The 14,479-nt window shown below is 33.9% G+C and overlaps 1 protein-coding gene across 7 annotated transcripts; it reads left to right on the top strand.

Annotated features, from left to right (window-relative positions):
* The first annotated feature begins 2,919 nt into the window (after positions 1-2,919).
* Positions 2,920-13,463, top strand: LOC18430170 (GHMP kinase family protein). 7 transcript variants are annotated; one of them, XR_016050273.1, is made up of 12 exons: positions 2,920-2,969; positions 3,205-3,387; positions 3,583-3,625; positions 3,823-3,973; positions 7,101-7,198; positions 7,431-7,543; positions 7,710-7,762; positions 8,463-8,861; positions 9,659-9,763; positions 10,734-10,961; positions 12,151-12,295; positions 12,875-13,463. XR_016050273.1 is itself a non-coding variant. In XM_088859632.1 (12 exons), exons 8-12 carry the CDS (start codon positions 8,538-8,540, stop codon positions 13,142-13,144), a joined length of 1,050 nt encoding a protein of 349 aa, XP_088715758.1. In that variant the 5' UTR covers positions 2,920-2,969; positions 3,205-3,387; positions 3,583-3,625; positions 3,823-3,973; positions 7,101-7,198; positions 7,431-7,543; positions 7,710-7,762; positions 8,494-8,537; the 3' UTR covers positions 13,145-13,463. The 7 variants fall into 7 exon arrangements, 4 of the variants coding, with proteins under 4 accessions (XP_088715758.1, XP_011621878.1, XP_088715755.1 ...); XR_016050274.1 differs by having other exon boundaries at positions 10,720-10,961; positions 12,173-12,295; XR_016050275.1 differs by having other exon boundaries at positions 10,720-10,961.
* The last annotated feature ends 1,016 nt before the right edge of the window (positions 13,464-14,479 follow it).

The raw sequence follows: 14,479 nt of genomic DNA, 5'->3' as shown, positions 1-14,479 counted from the left end.
TGGTAGGTATGGCATTCTCCATACCTGCCTGGCCATCCCTATTTACCTATTGAATATGAACACTAGTCACACTATTCTCTTTGTATTTACATAAATGTAAAAAAAAAATTGTCTTCAGATCTCTTTGTCTCTAATGAATATTGTCCAACCTTAGACAATCATAAAGAGAAGTATGAATATTTCTCCTTTATTAATTAATCATCATTTAAACCCAAGTTCTCCTGCTCAATACTGTCAAGCACCCACCTTCTCCTCATGAGACTCACAATCTTTAAGTTTCAAATTATATTGACTCTCTTTTTTAGCGAAACAATACAGATTAAATTTTAGTATTGCATTTTAGTGCGAACCTCTCATTATATTGATTTTTTTAGATTTATAAATCTCAATTAATCATCTCAACTATGAAAATTATTACTTATTGTCACACAAGTATGTATAAAAAAAGAGTTAAAGGGACATCTATCAAATAAAATATATACAGACAATTTTTTTGTGATACAATGATGTCACAATCATTAGTAACTGTTGGATGTAAAATTATGCTGTTGAGGATCTTTCATTGATTGGACTCAAAATAAATAAATAAATAAAACTCAAATTTTGCTATACACTTCAATATATTGGATTTCTAATCCAATGGCCAAAAAAATATGTGACCTCCTTGTACCAAAAGTAAATGATATCATTATATACAATCCCTTTATCGAACTACTATCGGAGATTAACTATTGAGACAGTTTGAGGTCAACCAGCTAGCTGATAGCTATATTAAATGAATGTCCAATAGCCCAGATTGAATCTAGGCCGAGGCCGATTTAATGGTCACAATTACATTTCGAATTTCAATTTTATTTTATTTTTTATAAATCCAAATCACTTGAAATTGATAGTATATTCTTAAAAAATAATCAAACTATAAAAATATCAAAAAAATAATTCAAAAAAATAAATGAACTAGTATACCCTTAAAACTTTTAAAGGTATTTTGGTTAATTTATTTTTGTAAATTATTTTTTTAATATTTTTGTTATATACGTTTTGATAAGAAAAGTGAATGCCCCAAATTTCATATGATTTAGATTTGTAGAAAAATTAAAATTAAAATATAAAATACAGTCTTGATCCTAAGATCGGGGCATATACAATCCGGGCAATTGGGCTTATATTATTCTATCAGCTCATGGGCTGACACGATATTCTCCCTTAACTAATATTTTGCCAAATTGAAACTATTCCAACTCAAAACCAATTATTTTTTTATGGATGTTTTGAAATTAAACCAAAAGATGTGGGTAAAGTGTCAAATTGGTAATTTGATAAATTTCTCAAAATTATATGTGAATCTAAAATTTAATTTGTAAACCATTAAAATCATTTTTTTAACAAATATAAACCATTCGGATACCTGCTGTCCTTTAGTCTTAGTTGTTTGTTGTTTAATCTATTCCATTGTTTGGTTGGTTCACTGGTTTTTATTTATTTATTTATTTTAACCTAAATAATGATAAATATAACAAGACAATTTACCTTTAATACAAAGACGTCAACACATCAAAAGCTTTTCACATTTGGAGGCTAGTGGTGCATGTGACTTGCCCAAATAAACGATTTTAGGACTCGGTTTACATAAGTCTCCTGACTCATACTATTCTTGTGCAGACTCCCTCTAATACTATTTTTTTTTTATAGATATTGGATCCAATTTTGTAGAGGTGATAAGAATATAAAATAAAATAAAAACTGAAAATTTTATTTTTAAAATTAAATTTTCCCATCCACACTATGAGAATTTTAGTTGTGGAAGTTTATCTTAAATATTGTCCATTATGAAAATTGTTAAAACGCTTGTCCATTATCGAAAATTGTTTCATGCGGGCTGACTGCATTTGTGCTTCATAAGTATAAAGCATCCATCTTTAATAAGTGGTCCATCTGGAAACAAGTGTAATTAATAGTTCAAATGTTTTTTTAATGTAAGTATATTGGATCCGGTGTCTATGCAGCCCAACCCTCGTATGTAGAAATGTAGGCATATTAATAAACCTATTTTTGAGATAGATTTTTGGACTTAATTTTTAAGGATATGTAATCTTTAACGTGGAGATCACGAATATGAAAACATAAGTAAATTTTAAAAACAAAAAATAATAATTCTAGTAAAAAAACATTGGACCATTAGTTTCCATTGTTTTTAGATGGAACGCCTACTTACATCCATCTTTAAGATGGATGCTTTACAGTATTTGGACCGCATATGTAGTGATAAGGTCGAGCCCGCATGAAATAATTTTCTAATTATTATTTTTAAAATTTAAATTATTTTTATTCGCGACCTACATGTTAAAGATCTAAAAATTATGATCAAATTATATTTAAAAAATAATTTATTGCAAAATAGTTATGTCAAACTTAAACGACGTGTTTGATAACCGGAAGTTAGTTTCTAAAAGATGGAACTTACTTGTTACTATTCATGTTTGTGTATGATAAAAAAATATAAGATATTTGAAAAAATTTGTTATGATGTAACTCTTCTCACTTTTACGCTTTAAAAAATTATTGGAAAATCATGAAACTTAGGATGTGTTTGACACATAGAGTTTTTGAGAGTGGAAGAGTCTCACCTACGAATTATAAAAGAATGCCATTCTATCTTCTTCTTCTTCATCTTCTTTTTATTTATTTATTTGTTTATTTATTTATTTATGAAAGAGAAATCTTCCAATAATGAACCCATTTTAACACTAAAAAATAAAACTATATGGAATGTCGCCCTTCCGCTTCAAAGCTTCAACAAAGTAAATATCAAACATGGAACTGGGACGTTTAACTCCCACTTCCAGAAACTTCCACTTATCAAACACGCCCTACCTCACCCTCTCGCTTCTTTACCACCCTCATGCCGCTGCATTCCATGCCTCCGCCTCCTCCACAACGCCTCTTCCGCAACTGCTCCTCCTCATCAGGTACTTCTCACTCTCTAACCCCTCTTCCTCTCTCTCTCTCTCCCTCTGTCTCTAACCCCTCTTCCTCTCTCCCTCTCCCTCTCTCTCTAACTCCTCTTCATCAGGTACCTTTCTTTTTCCCATAAAAATTTCCTCTAAAACTATAAATTTCATTATTAGGCATTTTAGGGGTTCTTTACAATAAAATGTTGAAAATTATTAGAATCATTAGTTTTGGGTGTGCTTTATCTTGCAGGGTTTCAAAGATTAAATCATTAATGGAGAAAAGATGCATCTTCTGATTTTAAGACTCGGGGAAGGAAAAACGTATCAAACGTACATTCATTATTTTTCTATGACGTTGTCTCGCCTCATCTTTTGGCCTTCATCAATGCGAGCAGAGAGAGAGAGATAGAGAGAGAGAGCACCACCCAGACATGTAAATTTCGGAGCTTTCTTCTCTTAAGGATTATTGGCTTTTCATTGTGGTATTATATTGTTAATTCCCCCTGGTAATTAAGTGATGGAAGTCTTATTTTCGTGTCTTATTACTATGTAATATATATAGTTTCCTGATTTTTTTTTTTGTTTCTCGTTCGTTAGATTTTACCTGACTGCTGCATTTTTTCACTAGATTCAATTGGTGTACCAGCTAAAGTTTACTTCCATATGGCTGTGTAAGTATGATCCCTGATCAATCATTTGGTACCAAGTGTTTTTGTTATTCATTCCCCCCATTTTCTTGATTTTTTTCTTGAAATATTTGAGAGCGTCTGTTAATTCATATACATTATAAAAAAAGGATATTGGGGGGAAATATATATATTTTTCATTGTATCTTTTGATGAATTGGTTGCATCTACTTTGATTTCAGAGTTGCATCAGCTCCTGGAAAGGTGTTAATTACTGGGGGTTACCTTATTTTAGAGAAACCAAATCCAGGAATAGTTGTAAGCACTACAGCTCGTTTTTATGCGATCGTTAAGCCACTTTATGAAGACATTAAAGCTGAGAGCTGGTCATGGGTTGGTATCTCTGTATAGTATGCTTTATTGGAAATTTGATGTGTATTTTGGGTTCTAGTATTTTCCAGTTTTTTGTTGGGTCTATTACTGTTTCTGTTTTATCAGGAATGAGCAATTGGGTTGTTCTGAATTGTTGGTTTATTTTGTTGTTGGGTTTGTTAGTACTTCTGATTTATCTGAAATGAGCAATTGGGTTCTTCTGATTTGTTCCTATATGGGGCAAATCATGCATTGGAATTTATTTATTGAACTGTGGTGCTGAACATTGAACTCTTCATCTGTAGAAATTGTTTTCTCATTAGATTGCTCCTGACTCAAGCCCCTGGAAAGTTTTTAGTTATGGGAATATTGGAATATTGCTGTTGGGTCAATTTGTTTAATGCATTCTCAAAATGTGGTAACTTGGATCTGCACTCTTTTCCACCCAATGTTTTTGGACTCAGCTCGGGCCTCAGACTTGGCCCTGGCCCCAGCCGAGACTGAGCCACGTACAGGGTCTAAAAGCCCAAAACAAAATTAAAAAAATAAAATTGTTATATATATATTTTTAAAAGTACAAAAATGAAAACTACTTGACGGAATCCAAATAAGCTTAAAAAAAATAAAGCATTTAGAAAAGATTGATTTACGGTTGGAGACATTTTAGAAAAATCCAAAAAAAAAGAAAATACAACAAAATGGCATTTGACAATATGCATGGGCTTTCAAAGGCCACTTCCCATTTGAAATCTAATTCATATGTTGTTTCACCATTCAAATGTGGAGCTTTCATTCGATGCTTCGCATTTGTTTGCAAGATAACCATATCTAGACTTCCTAAGAAAGATATTCATTTGTAGAACTTAGTGCTTGTCATTTTAAAACATAATATCTTTCAAGCCTCAGGGATGTCAACAATAGCTAAAGTTGTAGTCGTGCATATTAGAACTATCATTTGTTTTTGCAATTTTATGTATTTTTTATTAATAATTATGTTATTTTTGTACAAATAAGTTATATGGTGAATGATGAGGAGAAGTTATAGTCAACAAACCTGAATTGCCATTGGACAAAATTCTGACATCGTTGACTGGAAATTTCGAGGGTGATTTGTGAGGTGAAGAGTGCTTCCATCAAGGTATTGTTGATTGTCTTTCTTTTTTCATGATCTATATGGTCATTCTCAATTCATATTGATATTTCCTTCCCAAATCCCCTTTGTGAAAATGCTGTCATGGACGAGTTTTAGATCCTGAACTTGCATGTGAGGAGACATGGTTTTGATTGGATATGGCTCAAGATAAAGATGGACTTGGCTTTGAGATTTTCAAGCTAGGGGAGGACATTTTAAAAATACCTACTTCGATGAAAAGAACACCTAAGAGTACCTAACTGGTTCCCTGGATAGTCCTTCAGTATGCTTCTTCAAAGAATTAACTACACAAAATTCTCGAATCAATGCTGCACCAACTGCAAGCGCTTAGGTTGAATAAGTCCTGCTTATGTTGATTGGCATAAGACTTGTCTTGTCACACTTAATTCATTACTCGAACAATTGGCTGTGTGTAGTAGGCCTCAGTTTTCATCATGCAGCAGTTGGCTAAATATGCTGAAGCTTGAAAAAAAAAAAAACATCCTTGATTAATATCCAGAAGGAAAAATTCATTATTTGCTTTGCATCTTGGATGGTTTTTGTCATTCCCTCTTGATTTACTAATATACAGTAACAGTTTTCTCCAGAATATCTTAATTGCTAGTCAAAAGTAGAGGAGCTGATGAATATTTTTTTATTTTTCCTGTTTGAACAAAATCCTGTGAACTCGACCCAATTTGGGTGGATATCTATTTCCACATGTTAGCATCTGCAACTGTAAATACTTCAGAAATTGTTCGATATTGTTATTTCTCATCCATTTTTTTGAAGGAGCTACAGTTGAAGCTCAGGTGCGATCCTAATGCTAGTTATAAAAATGTACATGTCGAATGACTACATTTAACTATGTCGGTTCTAAATGGGAAACGCAAAACAATTTTGCTCTCAAATTTTGACAGCATGCATAACTCCCAACTGCTATTTATGCTAAGAAGACTTAAATGTTGCTAAATTTGATGAAGTTTTTTTTTTTTTTATATATATATATATATATATATATATATATATATATATATATATATATATACATACATATATATATAAGTTTGAACTACAATGCAGTTGGGTCTAATAAGGGTGAGGACCTTAAACTTTCCCTTAACCTGTCCCAACCCTGGATAAAGGAGGTGGGTTGCATTAAATAGACAACCAGCATACAAATTTGTCATATCTTGTCATGAATCCAGAACCTATGAGAAGAATGGAGGAACAAGATTCATGTAGTAAGGCTTGGATGATGACGGCATTAGATCATATAAACTCACAAATCAGTTTAAAACACATCGAAATTGCAATATGATTTTTATACACCCATCCTACAAGTTTATATATTTTTTATGTTTTTTTTTGTAATATACTAAAGTTGTACTCTGGTATTTGGCTCGGCCAGGGGCAGAGTCTGAGTGTACTCACTGAGTAGTTGAACACTTTTTCCACCTTAATGAGCTTTTATCTCAAGCTCTTGATATTTGTGTAAATTTGCTTGATAGGAATGGATATCTGTTTAGTTATTTGTGCTCAAATGCATGTAAATGAGAACCATGACAATGTGTGCATATACTGCAAATATTAATTTTGTGGTCCATTGTTTAGTGTTTAGTGTTCCAATGCCTATATCCCATTCTTTACAGTGAAGGAACCATTGTAGTTAGTGCTTATTCAGCATTTTTGTCTAATGAATTGTAAAAGCAATTTGTGGATCAATTAAGTGAAAAAACGGACTTTTTAATTTCCTTGTTAATTTCCTAAGGAGGCTTTACAATAAAATTTACAAGCTGCATTTATAGTGGAGATGAATTTAGTTGTCGTCTTTTTTCCATCATGATTTGCATATCGTAAGATGATATTGTTGCCGGAAACTAATGCTATTGTCCGTGTTGACCAAACATATAACTTGTCAAGAGAAAAATTTGCATAAAATTGTGTATATTCGTTTATAGTTGATGAAGACATTATGACTATTTTCAGTAACTTGTTTGGTTTTGGATATTTCAGGTGTGGACAGATGTAAAATTGACTTCTCCTCAACTTTCAAGGGTGGCTGAATACAAGCTGTCCCTGAAGACCTTAAGCCTCCAGATTACCTCTTCAAGGCATGATCATCTTGTTAACGGCATTTATACTATTTATTATAGATGCATTGACCAGAAGTTTTGTTGTAGTCCAAGCAAATTCTGGGTGGTCATTAGTAAGGTTTTGCGCACTTTTGCACTCACATAACTTGGGAGAGCCAAATCGCATCTTTCATTGTCTTTTGATATTCAGATTGCCTGATGGTTTAATGAGATGATTAATGTATTAAACATAATTGTCTGATGATCTCAGGGACAATGCTAACCCATTTGTGGAGCAAGCAGTGCAATTTTCAGTAGCAGCTGCTAAAGCCCTGTGTACTGATGATGCCAAGAAGGACATGATACGGCGGCTTTTGTTGCAAGGTAACTATAAGTTCAGATTTTATCATTGGTTATCTTTGCTAATTAACCTTGAATAGTATTAATGAATACTATTAATGAATAGTATTACTGAATACTAGTGACTATTTCTATTATCATGGGGTTCTAGTTCTGAGAAGTATAACTTCTATATAGCTTTCTCATGCAGGTCTCGACATCACAATTGTAGGTTCCAATGATTTTTATTCATATCGAAATCAGGTATGTATATGGTCATAATTTTTAATTAGCTTACCAAGCTGCACATGTAATGCATGTTACATGGATTTGACCTATATTTTCTCTGCACTTCTGATTTGATGGCAAACCAGATATGGAGAACACTTTCGCATCAAGGATCCTCTATGTAAAAAGCCATCCCTCTATTTCCATCTATCCTCTGTCCTCAAATGGAAATCTGGAACAATTAAGAACCACTGAAAAATTTACCAAGTGGAGTTTCTTATTAATCCAGTGTTTTGTAAAATACTATCAAAGTTAATTTAGGAGTTTTTAAATTAACTAATTTGAAGGAAAATAGAAATATAAAAAGATTTGCACGGTGATGAGACCCCTGCTCAATTTCCTACTCAAAAGCGCAAGTAGGCCAGAATTGGAATCTTTGCACATTCAAAATTTTATGCCTGCAAATTCATTTTGTTTATTGTGCCTTATTGCATATTGGTTTCGTTGTTCGGATGCAGTAATCTTCCTGAGTATAACCAGGGCCTATAAAGATTCTGTTTTCTTCCATGTCATGTCTGAACTGCTTTCTTGTTTTATTTTGCATCCATCCTTTTATGAAATTCGTTCTGCTTCTCTTTATTCTTTTTGGCTTCTGCAATGTATATATATACTATGGCTTGTTGATTGCAATGGTTTCTAGATCAAGGACTCATGATCGGAATAATCAACTGTCTAGATTGTAGCTCATGGACTTCCTTTGACATCAGAAGCATTGTCATCTCTTCAACCATTCTCATCGATTACCTTCAACATGGAGAATTCCAATGGTGTAGGATCTGGAGACGAGTCCAAGCCAGAGGTTGCAAAAACTGGATTAGGGTCATCAGCAGCAATGACTACCGCAGTGGTTGCAACGTTGCTTCATTACCTTGGTGCTATCAATATATCATCTTCAACTAGGGGTATTAATGAAGAGGACACCATAGATGCTCATTTGAATTTGGTGCATGCTGTAGCTCAAACTGCTCATTGTATGGCCCAAGGCAAAGTTGGTAGTGGTTTTGATGTCAGTGCAGCAGTCTTTGGGAGCCAATACTATGTTCGCTTCTCTCCTGAAGTCCTTTCTCCTGCTCAGGTACGTGAGTGCGTCTCATGTTATAGTATTGTTGTGTTATAATAGGCTCCCATCAATATTGGTGTTCAGGGAAACTTCAGATTGATATTGCTATAGAAAGGGAAATAGAGGAAAGGTCATTAATTGGTCTTTTGGAGACTCAGATATGTTGGCCTTCAACCGCACTTGCACTCTCTACATATGTGTAGTTCTCATTTGTGAAACCTGGTTTTGCATGAGTGTGGTCCAGGGTTCAAACCTCTAAGGTTGTTTCTCATGCAAAGCTTGTAAACTAATCGATCCTACCAATAAAAACTGACATGAGGAAGTTCAAATGGATTGGCATGTTTGAGTGATAGTCGACTTTCATTGGAGCCATCTTTTTTGTGCTCTAATGAGTAGAAAAGCCAAGATATTTTATAAGCAGTAGTGTCTTCTATTGATCTCAATTTCAACATTTATCTCGATTCTGTAACCTCCTCAAATTAGACTGATAGTCTCATAGCTCTGTTTTGGTTGCGATTTCTCTAGTAAATGGTAGTAAGGTTGTCAGGGCTACACATGTTATCATGTTATGATATCTGTCTCATTTTGCTTGAAATCATTTTGGAGATCTTAAAGTGTACTGCATTTCGGCATATGCACAATTTTTTTTGCCGATCCTGGTAACTATGAGAAGCCATTTCTTTAATTTTTTTTATTATAATTTATTCATTCCGAATAGATTACTTTATCATTTATAGCTGTTTACTGATTAGCCTCTTCGAGAATCTTGCTATAAATGGCTGCTGATTGTTGCTTTTGGTTTGTGGTTACAGGTTATGTTGAAAGGAAGCTCTCTACAGGATGTCATGAGTGACATTTTGAAAGGAAAATGGGACCATGAGAGAGTTCAATGCTCATTACCTCCATTAATGACCCTCGTAAGTTCTACAAATGGAAATTTATATACATTAGCTTCACACATAATTAGGATAATGGGAAATAATAGATGTTTCGAAACATCAATGATTTTCTGTTCAGATGAGAAACTAGAATTAGTTTTCTTCTCTAAGAGTGATTCCTCCCAATTCCATGTTGGCCATTCCTGTTACCTCCATCTAAGGCTCTCCTGAATGATTGCATTGTACTATACAGTGTATCTACAAAAAACTATGGGTATTGCTAGCTCCGCATATGATCATTTTTTTAGTTACAGATTTTGGTAAATAGAATATAATCAGACTCAAATATATCTCAGTTTTCATGTTTATATTAAAGATAATGCCATTTGTATTTCTTATTTGGTTTTCTTGCAAACATTGACCACTAAGGAAGATAACTTGTGTAATCTCCCTCAAAGTATAAAGATTGGCCTTGGAGTGAACATCTGAACCTGAAATTGCGAGTAACAGATATGGTTTACTAGGAGAACCACTAAAGGGCAAGTAATACATGTTTCAGTATTACGATCAGTGGAAAACAAAAATAGGGGAATTCATTTAAATCAGAAGAAATACGTGACTTGATTACCCAGGATTAAGGGAGTCTAGAAATCAATTGTTCTAATCTTTAATTGCTCAAAGATCTTGAGGACATGGAATTTATGTTGGTGGATGTGATATCAAGGCAGAAATGATCTAGAAGAGGAAAGCGGTCAAGATAAATCCTTGCGATTTAGTTTAAACACAGGGATAAACCCCTTGGAATCATGGATTGCTGTTATTTCTTTATATTTTGAACATTTCCTCTGTCCCTGTTTTCTTATAACTGTTTGGTCCCAAATGACAAATAATACTCCATGGACATTTTTGAAGATCTATTCAATGAATCATTGTATTGAATCTCATGTGTAAATTTCTGGTTCTTCAATGCAATGCTTTCTTCTTCAAAATTGAAGTCTATTGCATATAGGTATTGGGGGAGCCTGGAACTGGAGGATCATCTACTCCATCTATGGTGGGTGCAGTGAAGCGGTGGCAGCAGTCTGATCCAAATAAATCCCTAAAAATATGGAGTGGATTGTCGGAGGCTAACTCAAAACTGGAAATCCTACTAAACAAGTTACGTAGGTTTGCAGAAGAACAGTGGGAAACATACAAAATGGTTCTGAGGGGCTGCAGTCGACATGTATCTGAAAAGGTTATTTCTTAGGCACCTTACAAAGATTTTATTTTCTTGATTCTGGATTACATGAAACTGCAAGATTGTTTCCCTTTTTTTTTTTTTTTTTTCTGTTTTTCTCTGGATACTTTCATATCATGTAGCAATAAACTGAATGTGGCCAAAATGTCCTCATTTCTCCAACTAATTATAGGGATTACATATTTCAAAAATGACTAACCTCGAAGATTTAAAAGTTTTCCTTTATTTTATTTTTGACACAATTACAGTGACTTCTTGATATCTTGTTTATGAAATTACTGCAAGTTTGATGGGCAGCTGAGCTCACGTAATTGTTTCTGAGTTATAGTTAAAACAGTATTGTTCTATGCTAAAAGAGTTTCATGCTACACCAAGATATTCTTATTTTAGTGAGTAAATCAGTGTTGAAGGTGGGATTCTGCATTTATGCACAGTGATCGAACAGCCCACTTCGAGAAAGTTCCATTAATTTTCCCCCTTTCTCTGAAATCCAATTTCTTATTTTTTTTTTTCGTTTATATTTCCTTGGTTGAATTGTGTGAAATTTTAATCCACATTCAAGGGTTTGCAAAAGACTGGGGCTTCCAAATTATTAGGCTATGACCATGGGAGTTTACTCACTTGTGGACCCATCATTAGTTTGCTTTCTGAGATTTTTCCTTGGTAGTTAAAGGTCTCATTGTAAAGTATATATCTTAATCCCGTTTGAAATCCTTGTAGCATGTTTTATTTATTTAATTTTTGGAAACATTGAGTAGGGTAGATCTATGCAGCCTTATGGCATGGAGCTACATATATCTGTCCTCAGGTTTAGGCTTGAATTCTCGCTTACACAAGTAGAATGAGAAAAATGTACAATTAGTCGTAATTAGGAATTTAGGCTTAAACGGCAAGATCTTTGCTTCATTAACATTATGAAATTTGGATTTTCAATTTTCTATACACAACAGTGCTAATTGATTTCATCATGAGACTTCGAAGTGGATGGGCAGGCGCTTAAGTTATTGGGCACCCGTATCAGTTTTCTAGGTGCACCAACCTCCACAATTTAGTTGATGAATGGGTTGTTGAGAATTTAACTATATTTCTAGGACAGTGATTTTGTATTTTTGAGACCTGAGTGGCTTTATTTTCCATATTTTTTTTATTTGTTTTGTCTTGATTGGATGCTCCTGATATGTTGCAGTGACTGATGTTGTTCTTGACAGTGGAGAGAGCAAATGGCAGACCCATGCCGATGTATGATTGTAGAAGCACTATTAGGAGCGCGAGCTGCAATGATTGAGATAAGATCTTTTATGCAACAGATGGGCAAGGCAGCTGGAGTTCCTGTGTGTTCCCTTTTTTTAAAGCCTGTTGATTTTATGTTTATGTTTTTGATATATGACTGTGCTATGAATAGTTGTTTTGTCTACGCAGTATTTTGAACATTGGTACAACATTTAAACATCTAGTGAAAAGTTGAAGATAGTTTTCATGTCATTTTTAGGAAAGATTTGCCATCTTCTAACAGAGAAGTATACAACATAATCCAGTGGCCTATGGTACCATCGCCCATGGTTCATCACTGTCCACTGAAATAATAGATGGTGATGGACAGAGAACATGACCAACCAATGGGTCATGTTATGTTCGAGTGGGTCTCACTCTCTCCATCATCACCCATTATAATTGTGATGGATGGTGATGACCCTGTACTGGTGTTCTCCTCAGTACATGGGATCATGTTATCCTTTTCTCTTTACATATTTGGAAACATATAACAAGCATATCTTACCTGGCGATTTTCAAGAATTTTAAGAAAAAACAGTCGTAATGCATTTCCTGTGACCACTATTATTGCCAGTCAACCCCTCTTACTGCGATAACTTTGTTCAATTCAGACTTTGTGTTTTTACTTTCATACACAGATTGAGCCTGAATCACAAACTCAACTCTTGGATACCACCATGAGTTTGGAAGGAGTTCTTTTGGCTGGTGTTCCTGGTGCAGGGGGATTTGATGCCATTTTTGCTGTCACTTTGGGGGAGTCATCTAAAGACTGTTTAACAAAAGTTTGGAGTTCACTTGGTGTTCTCCCAATGCTTGTTACTGAAGATCCAAGAGGCGTTTCTCTAGAGAGTGGCGATCCCCGAAACATGGAAATCTCTTCTAGGATCAATTCTCTCTCCCTAGTGTGATTCCCTAAAAAGAATTAAGGAAAAAAGGCAAGAAAGAGGGGGAGATTAACCATTTCAGGGCCAGAAAACTGATTTAGTATCGTTATTTGGAACCAGAAAAACCTGCAAAGCTTACTTGAAGTTGGGGACTCAATCAACTGGTTCATGGGTATTTGGATTTGCATTTCTTATTAAAAATTAACCAATCTGTATTAAGATATTTGAGTTTTCTTATGCAATTGTGGCTTCCCAGTGCAATATGTAGACCTGACGTTGTGAACTGGTTATCGTGAACCCCTTTGAGGGATTCATTTCAATGAATTTTGTAGATTATAATTCATTTGAAGAGGTGTTTGAGATGCATTTTTCTTCTAGAGAATCTGAACCACGTATTGAGGGACTTATTTCTTTGCAATATAAATTAAACTTTAGTAGCTTCAAATTCAAGAGCCTCTTCTCCTAGGATCGACTCCATTCAAAAATGTAGACGACATGTTTGGACAATTTCCAGGTCGATATCTGTAATTCCTTGATCAACAGCTATATTGGCTAAAAATTATTGGGCAATGCCTCGATATGTCATTGTAAGTTGTGAGAAAAATATCATTTAGAAATATTCCAAGAAAGTCAGGTTGAATTATATCTATTCAAGATAGTTTATATTGCACCTGATTAGATCAACTGATATTTGTTGCAGTGAATGTTATCTTGTAAATATGTGTAGCAATTTGTACTTAGTGAAGTCCATTCAATAATTTTGGTTGGTTGATTCACTATGATGTATCGATTGTAATTTATCACTTTGGGATAACTTTTTAAAGGGAGTTGTCAACATCTTTCACATTCAATTAACTTTATTAACCCTCTACCAGGCTAACTATTAAAAGTAGCAAAGTTCTCTTGACAAATTTTGAAGTTGCATATACTCTTGACAAATAGTTACAATTTCCTATTAAAACAGGAAATTTAATAGAACAGAAGTTTGATTTGCTCTTGACAAATAGAACATGATTTTTTTTTCATAGAACACAAAGAATTCTCTTCCTAGAAGGCATCCTCACTAGAGGCTGGGGATGGAAATTCAAAGACAACAAATATTCCTGTGACTTGGGAGTTTATTAACAATTTTGTCAAAACAGTATAGAAGCTATTTTATTCAGAAGGTATATTTGTTTTCTTTAAAAGCTATAGAATCAATCTATTAGTTACGAAATTTCTTATTTGATTTGTTTAATTTGGCCAACGATGCCTATTGTCATTGGTAAGCAAATCCAGAAGTTGAATAAGTTAAGTTGTAATGAAGAAAAGAATATTGCTACATATATCATTGTTCAAGAAAGCAAAGATTACATTTTT

The sequence above is a fragment of the Amborella trichopoda genome, chromosome 2, assembly GCF_054954075.1.
Source record: "Amborella trichopoda isolate Santa Cruz 75 chromosome 2, AtrichopodaSantaCruz75HAP2 v2.0, whole genome shotgun sequence".
NCBI lineage: Eukaryota > Viridiplantae > Streptophyta > Magnoliopsida > Amborellales > Amborellaceae > Amborella > Amborella trichopoda.
The sequence above is the reverse complement of the archived record's forward strand: the minus strand, read 5'-3'. Positions and strand labels throughout refer to the sequence as shown.

Bases quoted from the DNA above. Each gene is read 5' to 3' on its own strand.
- LOC18430170 (XM_011623576.3), top strand. The intron at 9,764-10,733 runs GTAAGTTCTACA...TATTGCATATAG, and splicing joins TACCTCCATTAATGACCCTC to GTATTGGGGGAGCCTGGAAC. The intron at 12,296-12,874 runs GTGTGTTCCCTT...TTTCATACACAG, and splicing joins GCAAGGCAGCTGGAGTTCCT to ATTGAGCCTGAATCACAAAC.